The sequence below is a fragment of the Cynara cardunculus genome (assembly GCF_001531365.2).
Source record: "Cynara cardunculus var. scolymus isolate 2C chromosome LG 12, CcrdV1, whole genome shotgun sequence".
Taxonomy (NCBI): domain Eukaryota; kingdom Viridiplantae; phylum Streptophyta; class Magnoliopsida; order Asterales; family Asteraceae; genus Cynara; species Cynara cardunculus.
In genome coordinates, this window is record NC_037539.1 from 3168509 (window position 1) to 3182739 (window position 14231).

Here is a 14231-nt window from a genome sequence, read left to right on the forward strand (position 1 = left end):
TTTTAAAGCTAAATTGGTCATTCAAGGTTTTAATCAAAGACAAGGTGTGGATTACTCTGATACTTATGCACCGGTAGCTAGGATTACATCAGTAAGAGTACTTTTTGCCTATACATCAAATGGATGTAAAAACGGCCTTCTTGAATAGTGACCTAAATGAAGAGGTATACATGAAAAAACTTGAAAGGTTTGTGTTGCCCGGAAATGAAAGCAAAGTTTGTAAGCTAAAAAAAAAGTTATTATATGGGTTAAAACAAGCGCCAAAATAGTGGCATGAGAAATTTGATTCCATGATTTTATCAAATTGTTTTACCAATAATTTTGCCGATAGATGTATCTATTCTAAATTTACGAAGTACTACGGTCATACTATACTTTAGGGATGTTCGCCGTCTGGTTTGACCAGTTTAGCCTCTCAGACCACAAGCCAAAACGTAATGGCGGTTTATAAAATTTTCAAACCAAGCGGTTTGACATCAAGTGCCCAAACCGGGTAAACCAGACCACGAAAATGCGGTTTGGTCTGACCGGTTTAGACGGTTTGAACCTTTAATAGACTTTAAATATTAAACTTAAAAAAACATATACAATTTAGAATTTTAGATTAAATATCCATTTTAACAAACAAAATATTCAAGCAAATAGATGTAATAACTAAGCAGCTCTTGAGTCCAAAATCTAAATAATCCAAAGTCCAAACAAATAAATATATAATACATATTAGAAAACAAACAAATTAACAAGGTTACAACTCTACTGTGAGTATTAAGTTACAAAATCCACTACGATTCATTTGGATTTGATTATGTTAGATTTTAGGGTTTATGTTAGGGCTTAGGGATATAATGAACCATAACTTATAAGTTAAAAAAATTGGACTTGCTAATATTAATATATATATATATATATATATATAGTTGGTTTGGTCCAAACAGTTCAAAAAAGGTTCCAGACCGCTCAAACCGCAAAAAACGATCCGATTTGACTTGATTCAACCGATTTGAGCGGTCCAACGGTTTTTTTTAAACACCCCTACTATGTTTTTATGTATCCATGAAACTAAAGAATTTTTGGCTAAGATTTAAATGAAGTTGATGCTATACTAGGCATTAAAGTTAAAAGACATAGTGGGGGTTGTTCTTGGTAATGTTTAATTGAATATATAGTTTTAATAGAAAAAAAATATGATCAGAAAGTCGTTGTTAATTCAAGATATAAAAAGAGTCAAAATGGTTTAAAACCTCTTCCATATCCAAGCAAAATATTTACAGATCCTTTAGGTTTCTCTTCAGCTACAAGTATCAAGTAATATATACACAAACAGACAACTTCATAATAACCTCTAAAAATTATCAGATTTTCAGGCAACTTCAAAGTTTTCCAGATTCTACATCAGTTTGCAAGGAATTAGGCTGGTTATCCACCGAAGAAACCAGCCCGATCCCAGTCCGGTTCTGCCCGGATTGTTGGTTTAAATCTGGAATCTCCATAGCATGTGTACCGACTTCATCTACACGATCATCTACTCTTCTATTAGAACGGGTCTCTTCTAAAGCTCGAAAATAAGCATATGGACCCCACCCTGAAGCCAAGAAGTAATCTTACTAAGCATACAGATAAGAGAAGCACAAACAATCCCAAGCCCGGCTGGACCCGGCCCGAAAAGCCCGACCCTACCAAGCCCATGCCCAGGCCCCACCTTAGAACACCCGGGCCTTGTGCATCTCTAATACAGATCCCATACTATACAGAAAACACATAAGAAAAAGAAACTACCAACCTTCAGAATGATATGGGGCTGGAAAAAACTGCAGATAGCAAAATGTGGCAACAGTGAGACCTGGAGAATAACAATAGAATTCAGCGGATGCAAGTTAAAATGATTGTGTAATGTTGATAAATGTCGAAATTAACAAACCTAAAAGACCACCAGCAAATACATCTTGCCAATGGTGCCAATAATCATCCACTCGAGAAACGGCTACAAGAGATGCCATAAGGAGTGGAAGGAAAACGATGCATAATTTCGCCACATGACCCCGACGATCAAATGCTTTGATTTTTCCAGCTAAGTACAGTGCCAAAAACCCTAGGCCTGCAAAGGACCCTGCAAAACACACTAAATTTTCAGCATTGGACATTTTAACATGTTCTCGGGTCTGTTTTCATTACATTCTGGGGATAGAAAACTATATTGTTAATGCAAAATTAATATTAGCGGAATCTTACATGACGAATGACCGCTTGGGAAGCTCTTATGACCTTCTCTTATATCACCTTCTTCACCATGACATTTAACATTGCCCCACCGATCATACTCCTGCAACATTATAGCTAGCAGCATGAGAGCATCACAAAGATCAATGCCAAAACCTTGAGGGCCAACTCAACCGGCACATAAAGGCCAGGCCTTGAGACTCCTCCCCATAGATAGCCAGTGATGGCTGTTATCTTCAAAGCCCCACGATTACCATAAGAAAGGATCAATACCAAAAATCTGCCAGACTTATTGATGAGATTTATACTCGCATACATCTATGACTTGAAACTAGACCAGGAAATAAACCCGTAATAAAAATTTGAGCAAGCTCGCCACTATTCACCTCTAACTTGTAAAATCCTTTAATGTAATCAAATTCATCAAATCAGTTAGGGGCTATTTGGTTTGCGAAATTCGAGGGATTTCAAGGGAATTGGAACGATCAATTCCTTTGTCCGAATTCCAATTTCTTAGGGGTCGTTTACCAAACATTTACCCGGTAAGCGATTACCGGTAAATTTAACACTATCATTTACTTACCGGGTAAAATTTTAGTCCACCAAAACGGTATCGTACGCAATAATTTACCTGGTAAGCGCTTACCATGATAAGAGTCGTCGTCCTCACTTACTGGGTAAGACTCTTGGTCTTTGTCTCGCTCTTACCGGGTAAGATTTTTGGTCCTTATCATATTAATCCGGTAAGGTAATGTAACTTGATGTTCACTTACCCGAGTAAGCGTTTGGTAAACAGCCCCTTAGTTTGGTTCACATGTTGAAATGGATGGAATCATTTGAATTCCACAAATTAATGAATTCATCATTTCTTGACATAAGTGAAGGAATTGAATTCCATCCCTTTGCATCCAATTTAACCAACATGGAACACCATCCACCCCTTGCCCCCACCACGACCATAATACTATTGTCATTGTCACGCCCCCTAACAACTCCACCACCACACCACTAATATCACCGTCACAACTTCCACCCACCCCTACTCCATCCTACCCCAACACCCAACCCACCACTGACCACCATGTCGCTACTCTCTTCGTTACACCCCACCCCAACCCACCCCACAGCCCCACCTCGCCAGCCCACCACCATGCCAATATTGTCGTCGTCACAGCTACAACCCCTCCACCCACCCCTGCCCACCCCACCGACCACCATGCCACTATTGTCATCATCACGGCTGCCACCCTACACCTCACCACCATGCACCACCAATACCACTTGCCATTAATGTCATCATCATAGCTGCTACGCCATTCCCCACCCTGCCCACCTCCTCCTCCCGCCCCCGTCCCCACCCCACTACCACCAAGCCACTATTGTCGTCATCACAGCTGCCACCCCCACCCTCCCTCCAAATAAATATGGAGATTCCAATTCTTTTTAGAGATCCCATTCCAATTCCATCAAACCAAACACGTTGTCAAATTCCATCCAATTCATTCAAATTCAAATTCCTTTGATGGATTCCAATTCCACCAAATTCCATTCTGCGAACCAAACGCCTCAGATAAATCTACAAAATTTGAATATAAGTCACTGAAACCTAGTATAAAATAGTTGTCCCATGTGAAAAAATATGTTTTTACACATGCACACTGGGAGAATGCCCTTGAAACTTGTATGCTTGTTGTTAACTATCCTCTTTCACTTTATTACAAAAAAATAAGTCACATACATCAAGTCCATCAGGAAAGCAACGCCAAAAGAAATCAGGTCTAGGCCTTCCAGTGGCATCTTTTATGGCATCTGTCAGGACACCCGTTATAAGTACAGCAAATAAGAGACCTGCAGAAGTGTTAAGCAATGCAAATCATTCAACTCAAAGACGGGATTGAATGCGTTCAGGTCAAACTTAAACAGGCCATCAATATGGTTACCTAAAACGGCATGGTGCAGATCATATACATCTCTTCTCTTGAAATAGATGAAGATAAAAACAACTATAGGCAACAACACCGCATAAAGCTGTAGATAAAAAATTAATTACACAAAAATCATGGGTTTCCTAAAGCAAAATTCAGAAATGAATGCCATAAGAATAAACATTTAGCTCCAATGATCAGTAAGTATTGTTATGAGTGTAGACCAAAACTTATTGCTTCATTGTTTAAATGGGAAAGAAACACCTACTAAGGAATGAAAAATGGAAGACTTAATGATATGCTAGCTGAAATGTTCCATTTTATATCCAAATATGTAACCATGCAACACTTTTTCGTTATTTTGACACATCCCATTCTTTAATTGATTCCATCATGCCAAGCACACCATAAACGTCTCTCTTTAGCCTAATTCAATTCTTGGCACTTAAATATAGAGTAGACATGGAAAGAAGTATAAGAAACTCACTGGAACGGCCCACACAGGAACAGTGTTTTCCTTCATTGGATATCTAAGGTCTGTCATCATATCCTTTCCCACGAAGCGATAGAATGGGTGTATGATGTTTAGGACAATCTCAATGATTAAAAGCAGAATCAATATAAGCCAGTCATGCATGTGAATTCTAGCCACCGTAGTTCCATGAGACTTCATGTAGAATGCTCCAAGCTCGACTTCCCCAACTCTGCCCTGCTGTCCCTATTGAGATAAAGATAGGATCACATTTAAAAAAAAGTTGTTGATGACGGTCTACACAGATTTATATCACAAAGACGAACCAAATTATATGCATCTCTTAGCAATGAGAAAATGTTTCAGTCATTATTTTCAAAACAACTATTTGTTTGGACCCCATATTAGCAAGTAAAACAAGTTATGGTCACTTTGCGTCATGTTGTGACCACTTTATCCCACAGTCTCATTTTCCTGCCAAAAGAAGATAGCGACTCGCCCAATTTGCCCTTGTAAAAGCGGTACCATGTAATCTGTCGGGAAGCATTAGCTTTTAACCTGAAAATAAGACTAGTGGGCAAAAAGGTGATCATACATATGAGAGAGGTCCAAACAGATGTCTTTTCCCATGACTATAGCCCTTATATGTATTAACATTTTACTCATGCCAAATTAGAGGGGATAATTCTAAAGGGTCAAGAAAAAAAATCTACCCACGTTCCATGAGAAGTGTCATGTCACCATTTCTTAGGCATATTTTCAAGGTAATTCTACAGTACACAAGAGAATATATGCCACTAAGTTAACAAATAAGATCATATTTAATCACAACCCACAAACCAAAATCATGCATCAAACTTGCTTATTCATTGATCAGTTACGAATTTTGACATGTCAATTCATTGACAATGCAAATTGGGTTTTACCCATACAACAAATTAAATTACGACTCTAAAGTGTACAAGAAAACATCTATCACTTTACAAATGCGAATTACTACTTAATAGCAATAGCAACAAACATATCCTCTCTAATAAACCCAAGAAAATTCCAACATTAGACTATTGGATCAACCAGCCATATGGTTGTTTCACATGGTGCGTAAAATGAAATTCGAAATCAATCAACAGATGCGGCCAGTCCAACATACTTCATGGCTAAAACAAAAATCCATAATCCCATGGACCAGATGAACTTGAGCAGCCTCAGCACCCCGCAGAATGCACACATGGCACCAACTGGACCACCAACTAAGCATCCACCAAGGAATACAAACATGAATTCCCTACAAATTACTAGAGTTGTCCATAACAATCTAGGATTCCCTTGTAGCTTATAGGTTCCTCTAGAACTCTTTGGATTGAAGTCTAGGATATTTTCATAGTAGAACCTGAACTAGGAAGTTCCCAAGCCTTGAGAGTTCTTGTATCTTGGATGTTAGATGGAAGTTTAGACACTTATAAGTAGTTGGTACCTCATGCGCAGTCCATCCAAAAGATATAAGAAACCGTCAAGTAATTTAGACAAGCATTTCTCTATGAATCCTTTAGAAGTGCTTGTGCTCATTCTTTCATCCAAGTCCTTTCTCAAGCATTTTTAAACTGACCTAGTTCTTCCAAGATGCCATAGTTCTAAGGCTGCACAGGACCTGAAGGCATAACCAATAACAGTGGGACAAAAATCCACATTCTTTATGTATTAAGTAGGCCCCTTGCGTCGATTGAGGACAATACAGATTGGTCAAGACAAGTTCAAAGCTCACTTCTTCCCAACAAATATTTATCAGCTTGGCAGCAACATAAGTTGCACGGAATAATAATCAGATGACAAAGTGAAGCAATATAAACACAATATAATAAAGTGCTAGAAGTCTCTTGACCATAGTTGATGGCAACGGAAACAAAATATTTGAGCTGCTGTTCATTGATTCTAAAAGTTATCAGCTGTTATATTATATAAGTCCTCATACTTTTACAAATTCGACTTTGTTTATTTTAATTTTGATAAAGTATTACTCTATAAAATTGCAGAAACAACATCTCAAAATGCAACGTTGTTTGCTCTTAAATATTCCTTCTCAAATCCACAAGCCAAATGTGGATGTATTTTGACACATTGCAGTATATAACCATTTTTAAGCCATGATTAGAGCAGAAACTCAATAACTCCCACATATTTTAGACAAAATAACCAAGGTAACAAGAAAGTCTTTGCAGCTCCACAACAAGAGCAATTGGTGCTACTTGAAAAGGTTATGTGACCTAGGGTTGGGATTCAAGTCTCCAAGAAGCAGCCATTAAAATTACATAGATAACTACTCTAGAAGAACCAAGAAAGTGCAACTATCCCTTTCTTTTGGTAAAGTTTCAAGTGAACATTATCAATGCCCTCATTTTTTACAGGGACATTCACCAAAGACTGGTATGGGCCTGAAACCTAAAATTCTTTCTGTAATTTGCTGTAGTGTAAAAAACAATGGATGGGAGAGGAAATTGTTATTACAGTGCATGCTCCAAATCTTTGGTAATAATAGTGCATAACACAGTTCAGATACCTGAATCCACCCCACCAGTTGGGTTTTATTGATACAGACATACAGTGGATCTCTTTTGAAAAAAAAAAAGTATAAAATAACTTTAAGATTTATATATATATTTTAATAAACCTCTGCATGCACTTGCATTTAAAAGACCTAAAGATGATCACGAGCCAAAAATCCCGAGGATGTTGTACTAACCTGAAACATATTCCGCAGGATCTGAAAACTCATTCTTCTACTGCGTGATTCAAGAACGAGAAACAGAGCCAAATTAGACAATCGGTTTTCTGAAATTTAAAACCCCAAAAAGTGCAGGGTTCAATTAACTTAGTAAACCTAAGATTAGACGCTTTCCGATCAGCGATTAGAATAACTAAAGCAGAATATGTGAATCTTAAAAGAGAAAAGTAATCATTTACAAAGATAAAGTGGAGAATAATTGTGGTGGTTGTACCTGAATGGATACTTTCCGGCAAAAATCGACGGGGAAAACTACTCGCCAACAAATGGGACCCAGTGTCACTCAAAACTCCCAAGTTCTAATGAGTATATGGTTGACAAATGATCGATAATGGATGAAATATGTGTATGTCCGTTTGGTTTGTGCGTTTTAGAGAGAGAATGGAGTGACTAGAGAGAGAAAGGGGTTCCTTCGCCGGTGACGGCGGTTATGGAGGGTGGTTGGATTGTCGGTTAGAGGGAGAAAAAGCTTTTATATTAGATTTTTTGAAAATCACCCAAATTCCCCCCTAAACTATATAAAAACATATAATTGTGGCCCTTAAGTATCAATTTCACCCATTTACCAACGTCTTGCTTTAATATGGCGGTAAATTAAGGGGCTCGTCTGATTCTCTTGATTAGCATTCTAGCAATACAACAAAATATATCTTGATTATAATATTTCGGAGACTATCAATGTTACAATGTGATTTTATATGATTTTGAGAAAAAAAAAATTTATTTTTAAATAAAATATAAATTTGAAGATATTATAAAATTTTAACAAAAATAAGCGATATTAGTATCAAATTAACTATTTAAAAGTTTTCGTTTTTGTGTAATTTTTTTAATTCAATTTTTATTATAATTTAATTGAAGTTTAAGAACGAAATGATTTATTTTTGGTTTAATAATTTTTTTTTGGTATTATCCTGAATGATCTTAATTATATTTTAGATTTTTTATATTTAAAAATGATTTTTATCATGTATTTGATTATGTTTATCTGCAGTTAGTTACACGAATTCAAACATTGAGCTTTAATAAGATGTATTTATGCGCATTCTACTTGTAATCTTGAATTTTAATTAATATGCATCAATATACCTTGTGAGTTTACGTTACAAGTGAGAACATCTCCATAGATTCTTCGGTCAAAATCTTAAAATTAAATATAATAGTTTTGAAGATTACAATATGAATAATATTATTAAAATATGTCAGATTTTTAAAGGATTTCTTATAGAAAAAATAAAATAATATCTCTTTTATAGATAATCACTTTTGGATACTCTTTCAAATTTGAAGAATTTTTCCATTGCCTCTCTCATTTTTTCTCCATTTTGTAGAAAGTTTTGAAAAATCTATTGGAGTAAAAATTATTAAAATCTCTATTTTACAGAATCTTTTGAAGATGTTCTAAGATGCATCTTATTTTTTTTTATAAAAATAAAATAATAAAAATCAAATACTTGAATAAAAATTATATCAAACTCCAACAGTAATTATATTTTAACAATTTCAACATTAATTACAGCATTAAAATATCTTCTCATATATATATATATATATATATGTATGTATGTATGTATGTATGTATGTATGTATGTATGGGGAAGGATTCAAACGAGAACCCATGTAATTTATGAGAACGCGAGAACAACCCAATAAACTCATATTGTGATAAAAAATAAAATTAAAAGATTTTTAAAATTAAAATTGAAATTTAAAAAGATTCAAAAAATATTAAAATTAAAAGGGTAATAATATAAATGATATAATAAAATCTTTTAACACGATCATGATTATCATTATCTAATAAACGGCTAATCATGTGATTATCATGTGATATGGGTGTGATAATCATGTGATTATCACACAATTATCACATTATCGCTTATATCAACACGATTTGGTGTGATATGGRTGTGATAATCATGTGATTATCACACAATTATCACATTATCGCTTATATCAACACGATTTGGGTGTGATAATCATGTGATTATCACACAATTATCACATTATCGCTTATATCAACACGATTTGGTGTGATATGGATGTGATAATCATGTGATTATCACACAATTATCACAAGGATTCCGCTCAGCTAGGGTTAACTTAGAAAATCGGCTACCGATTTGGTGTGATATGGGTGTGATAATCATGTGATATCACTATCATAACATCGCACTTGATTTGATCATGGTTTCGATCGGTTAGGGTTAGACAATCACACATTTATCACAATGATTACTCATGGTTTCGATATGTTAGGATTAGACAATCACATATTTATCACAACGATTGCGGGCGAAATCCACTAAACGATTTGGTGTGATAATCATGTGATATCACTATTATRACATCACTTGCGCACTCAATTTGATCATGATTTCGATCGGTTAGGGTTAGACAATCACACATTTATCACAACGATTACTCATGGTTTCGATAAGCTATGGCTACACTTGATTGATCATGGTTTCGATAGGTGGTTGTTACACAATCACACAATTATCACAAGGGGAGAGAAGAGAGTGGAAACGAACGTGCAGGAAAAAAAAGGATAATTATAACTAATTAAAATAAAATAAAAATTATAAAAATTATTTAATTACATTACTGCCCTTATTAATTTATTTATATTTAATATAAGTTAATTTATTAATTAAAAAAGTTTGAGGTTATTAAGTTGTTCTTGCGTTTTTGTAAATCACAGGAATTCTCGTATGAACCTCCACCTATATATATATATATATATATATATAGGTTAGATTTGATTTTTTTTTTTTTTTAATTATATAGTCGTAACTCATATATATATTTAAAATTGAAAAGTATTTAAATTTAAAATATATTTGGGGGGTGTTTGGGATTGCTTATTTAAAACAACTTATGTTTTTTTGTATAAGTGCTTATTAACTTATGTGGTATCAAACTGGAGTTAAATAAAACAAGGTTAAAATTGTAAACTGGTAATAAGCAGTTTTTCATAAGTCAGGAAGGATTAACTTATCCAAAACGGCTTATCACCGGTTTGGCACCAGTATAAGCAGTTTTTTTCTTATCCAAACACCAGAAAACAGCTTATCACAGGTGTCAGACTGAAATAAGTTAAAAAACAGCTTTTATAAGCAATTCCAAACACCTTTTTATAATCAATAAGAATTGTTTATATATATAGATTTGTAGTTTCCTTTATTAATAAGGATCTTTTTTTACCCACCAATCAAAAACTTTTTGAGAAGGCTTTCTTTTTCGTGTATGTATAGTCTGGCCCTAACGGCCTCCTCTCATGATCGACATTGTCACGCTGTTGTCAAGACTCGCGGTTATTCAACCCTCTGCTCACTGCCCTCTCCAGCCACAGCCACAACCTCAACCTCAACCTCTGTCCACCGTGACTCTAACACCTCCTCAGGTTTTTTTTAGATTAAATGTTGAATCTTTATTTTGTTAATTGATGATCTCATTCTTGTTGATTTCTAGATTTTTAGGTGCCATTTATCAAACACTTACCCGAGTAAGTGTTTATCAAGTCATATTACTTTACCGGATGAATATGATAAAGATTAAAAATCTTACCCGGCAAGAGCGAAGACAAGAAGCGAGAGTTGTACCCGGTAATTGAGGGCAACGACTCTTACCATGGCTAGCGCTTACCGTGATAAATTGTTGCATACGATGCATTTTTGGTAAATAAAATCTTACCCGGTAAGTAAGCGACATTGTTGAATTTTACCGGTAGGCACTTATCAGGTAAGTGTTTAGGTAAACGGCCCCTTAATGCGCCTATGATTTTGTGTGCTTAATTGAAGTAGTTGTTGTCTGTCTATGTTTGTATGCTCATATTATAAACATCGGTGTTCGATTCTTATGGTTCATCATAGGCTTCTAACTTAAAACTGAATTTTCTATGCTAATGAAAACTAACAAGTTGATGTGCACCCACTAAAATTCTTGAATGATGCTTGTAAATCTATCAGTAACGATTATAAACTACTTTTATTCACTCTAATAATGTCTATAAAATATCGTAGATGGAGCAGAAACAGATTTGTAACGTTGAAAAGTTGAGGGATTTCACACATTCAATGAAAATTTGAGGGATTTCTTTGAAACTAAACACAAGTTCTCTGCTCATGTCATGTATGGATTGAACCAAGTTGGTTGGGCCTACCTGCAGGGCCGGCCCTGGCCATAGGCCCAGGGGGAGAAGGCCCAGGGTAGCATGAAGTCCAAGGCATCAAATTTTGAAAGCCCAATGTATGTATCGGTTCGATTTTATTTTGGGCCGTTAACGTTACCACTTACCAGTCCACTCCAGGCAGCCCACCATCATCTCGAGTTCTCGCCTCCTCACCTCGCCTAACCTCGCTCTGTCGCTCACTCTTGAAGTCAATCGCAATCGCTCTCGCTCACTGCCTGACTCTCGATTTTGATTCCGTCGCTCCGACTGCCGTCGGTCTGCTGCCCCCTCTCGTCTGCGGCTGGCTGGCCGGCTGCCTGCCTGCGTGACTGAGTTGCGTCTCTCGTCGCTCTCTGGCTCTGCGACTCTGCGCCTGCGGCTCTGCCTCCTCTCGCTCTCGCTCTACTAGACTACTACAGAGAACAGAGTCTAATTCTTGTTTTATACTACAGGTTAGCACTTAGCAGTTCTTGTTAGTTGTTTGATTGCAAAACCTAATTCTTGTTTTATATTCTAATTTTATTTTTTTACTCTACTGTTGAGGATAGCACTTATTTACTTACTGTGGAATTAGAAACAAATTACAACCATTTGTTAATTTTAGGGTTGTTTTACTGTGTTTAGAAGTTGCAATAAATCAGTTGTACATGTGCCATCAGCCCATCACCTGTACCAAGTTCTGGAGATGAATAGATGATTGACAGTCCTTTTTCCATGGGATGGGAGCAGGGGCAGGATTGTTGATTGTTATGTCAATCTTGTGTTGTCTAAGGATGGGTGGTACTTCTGGTAGAATTAGACAAACAGACTTGTGACTAAAACACATGATGGACTAATGACTTGCTTACTTAGCTGGTTAAGGGAACAGGGACTTAAGTAACTTAGGGTTATTTTATATTTTAATTACTTGTTTACTTATTTACTTATTTACTTTACCAATTGAAATCAAAAGGCCATTAAAGTCACTTCATGATGCCTTTAGTCAAAGATTCATGATGCTTTTAGTAAGTTTGGAGGAAGGATTGGTTTTTGAATGTATGTTATTCACTTTTGTGCATGAATACGTAATAGTAATGGAGGGCTTAGGCTGTTGGATTTTACCTGTCTAGTTTTTGCCTGCGGTATACATCTGTGAATGGGTTTTGGTACTTTACCTCTTCAGTCTTTTCCCAGAGCTATAGAGGCACATCCTTCCTACAGGCTTTTAGGACTCAGGATTGAGCAATCTTTAAATCTTAATATACTTCTCTAATTTATTCTTTAATGGATTTCTTTGCTCTCAACATGAGTTTTAACCCCCATCTATATAAAATTTGTTTATCCTTGTATGTTCAATCTTGTCTGATTTTGTGTTTTCTACTTTCAATTGCAGTACTAACAAGTATACTATCACACAGTGTGAAACAAATACATCTTTATGCAACATAGAAAAGAAAAGACGATTAAAGAGATAGGTGGCGAGTCAAATGGTAGGGAGAGAGCTAGAGAGGATACATAATAGATTAGAATTTACTGCAAGGAGGAAAACCCTACATAGTAAATTGACTAGTTGTATGAGATATTGAGATGATTAATCATATCATCTTTGATTCTGTGTTTTTCACTTTCTATAACAGTAATAAACAATATTACCACTACATGATGCAAAACAAATACATCAAAAAGAGAAGACAATTAAAGAGATAAGTGGTGAGTAAATGGTGGGGAGAGAGGATAAATATCAAATGTAACACCCGTGTTTTTACGGTTAATCGTTTAAGAGTGTAGATTTATTTTAGCAAGCTGGTCAGTGTCCAGCTACACTTGGATGTTTTTAATTGGGCATCATTTGGACTTTTCGCCGTGGGCACCAATTAACTTGGATTAGTGTATCATATTTTAATTAAATTCATGATTTTTTACGAGTATGAATTGAAGCCATTTTTTTAATTAGGTGAGAGGGGATCTAACCGAAAAGGTTAAGATAATTTTTTTAAGTAATAATGCGATTTCATCAAGTCGATAAATAAGTTACCTTCTACAATTATTCTCGACGATGCCTCGTCTCTTGTAAGCGGTTATGTACATCCATCATTTGACATTGCAAAGCCGCTTGAGTGTTCCTGAACGAATTCCATCATTCACAAAGATTTTCTAAGTGATTTTTTAAATTTTTTGGTTGATTTCGAGAAAAAAAATCATATTTTTGGTTGATTTTGAGGGGCTTGCTTGGATTTTTTGGTTCATCTCGTGAAAGTTCTCAATTTTCTCTAGGTTTCTTATTGTTTCCTTACACATCTAGAATTTTATTGCTAAATAAGATGTGTTGCAAATTAAAATTTACTAACCAAATTAAATGAACCCTAAACAAAAACCCATTGTGTAGAAATGTTTTATTAAAATTTTAGTTCAGTCACTCCAATTTCAAAATATTTCAGAACAACCTTTGTTTTTTGGAATTAACATAACACGACAATTTAAAAAATAGGGAAAAGTCTAAAAAAAACCAATGGACTTTACTGTTTGGAACGATTAAGTCCTTGGACAATTTTTTGGAACAAGTAAATCCTTTGACATTCTAGAACCTGTTAAATAAGTCACCGGACATTACAAAACCTGTTAAATAACTCCTTGGACAATTTTTTGGAACAAATAAATCCTTGGACATTCTGAAACCTGTTAAAT

At 35.5% G+C, this 14231-nt stretch overlaps 1 protein-coding gene across 3 annotated transcripts; it reads right to left on the bottom strand.

Moving 5' to 3' along the window:
* Positions 1 to 1053: 1053 nt before the first annotated feature.
* Positions 1054 to 7816, bottom strand: LOC112522948 (putative lipid phosphate phosphatase 3, chloroplastic). Of its 3 annotated transcripts, none has more exons than XM_025132310.1 (9): positions 7608 to 7682; positions 7352 to 7440; positions 4630 to 4860; positions 4158 to 4245; positions 3956 to 4065; positions 2230 to 2320; positions 1919 to 2107; positions 1781 to 1840; positions 1054 to 1582 (listed from the first exon to the last, which is right to left on the bottom strand). In XM_025132310.1, the coding sequence occupies exons 2-9, from the start codon at positions 7382 to 7384 to the stop codon at positions 1371 to 1373; spliced, it is 1014 nt and encodes a 337-aa protein (XP_024988078.1). In that variant the 5' UTR covers positions 7385 to 7440; positions 7608 to 7682; the 3' UTR covers positions 1054 to 1370. The 3 variants fall into 3 exon arrangements, with proteins under 3 accessions (XP_024988078.1, XP_024988077.1, XP_024988076.1); XM_025132308.1 differs by having other exon boundaries at positions 1057 to 1582; positions 7352 to 7391; positions 7608 to 7816; XM_025132309.1 differs by lacking the exon at positions 7352 to 7440 and having other exon boundaries at positions 1056 to 1582; positions 7608 to 7816.
* Between the last annotated feature and the right edge of the window lie 6415 nt (positions 7817 to 14231).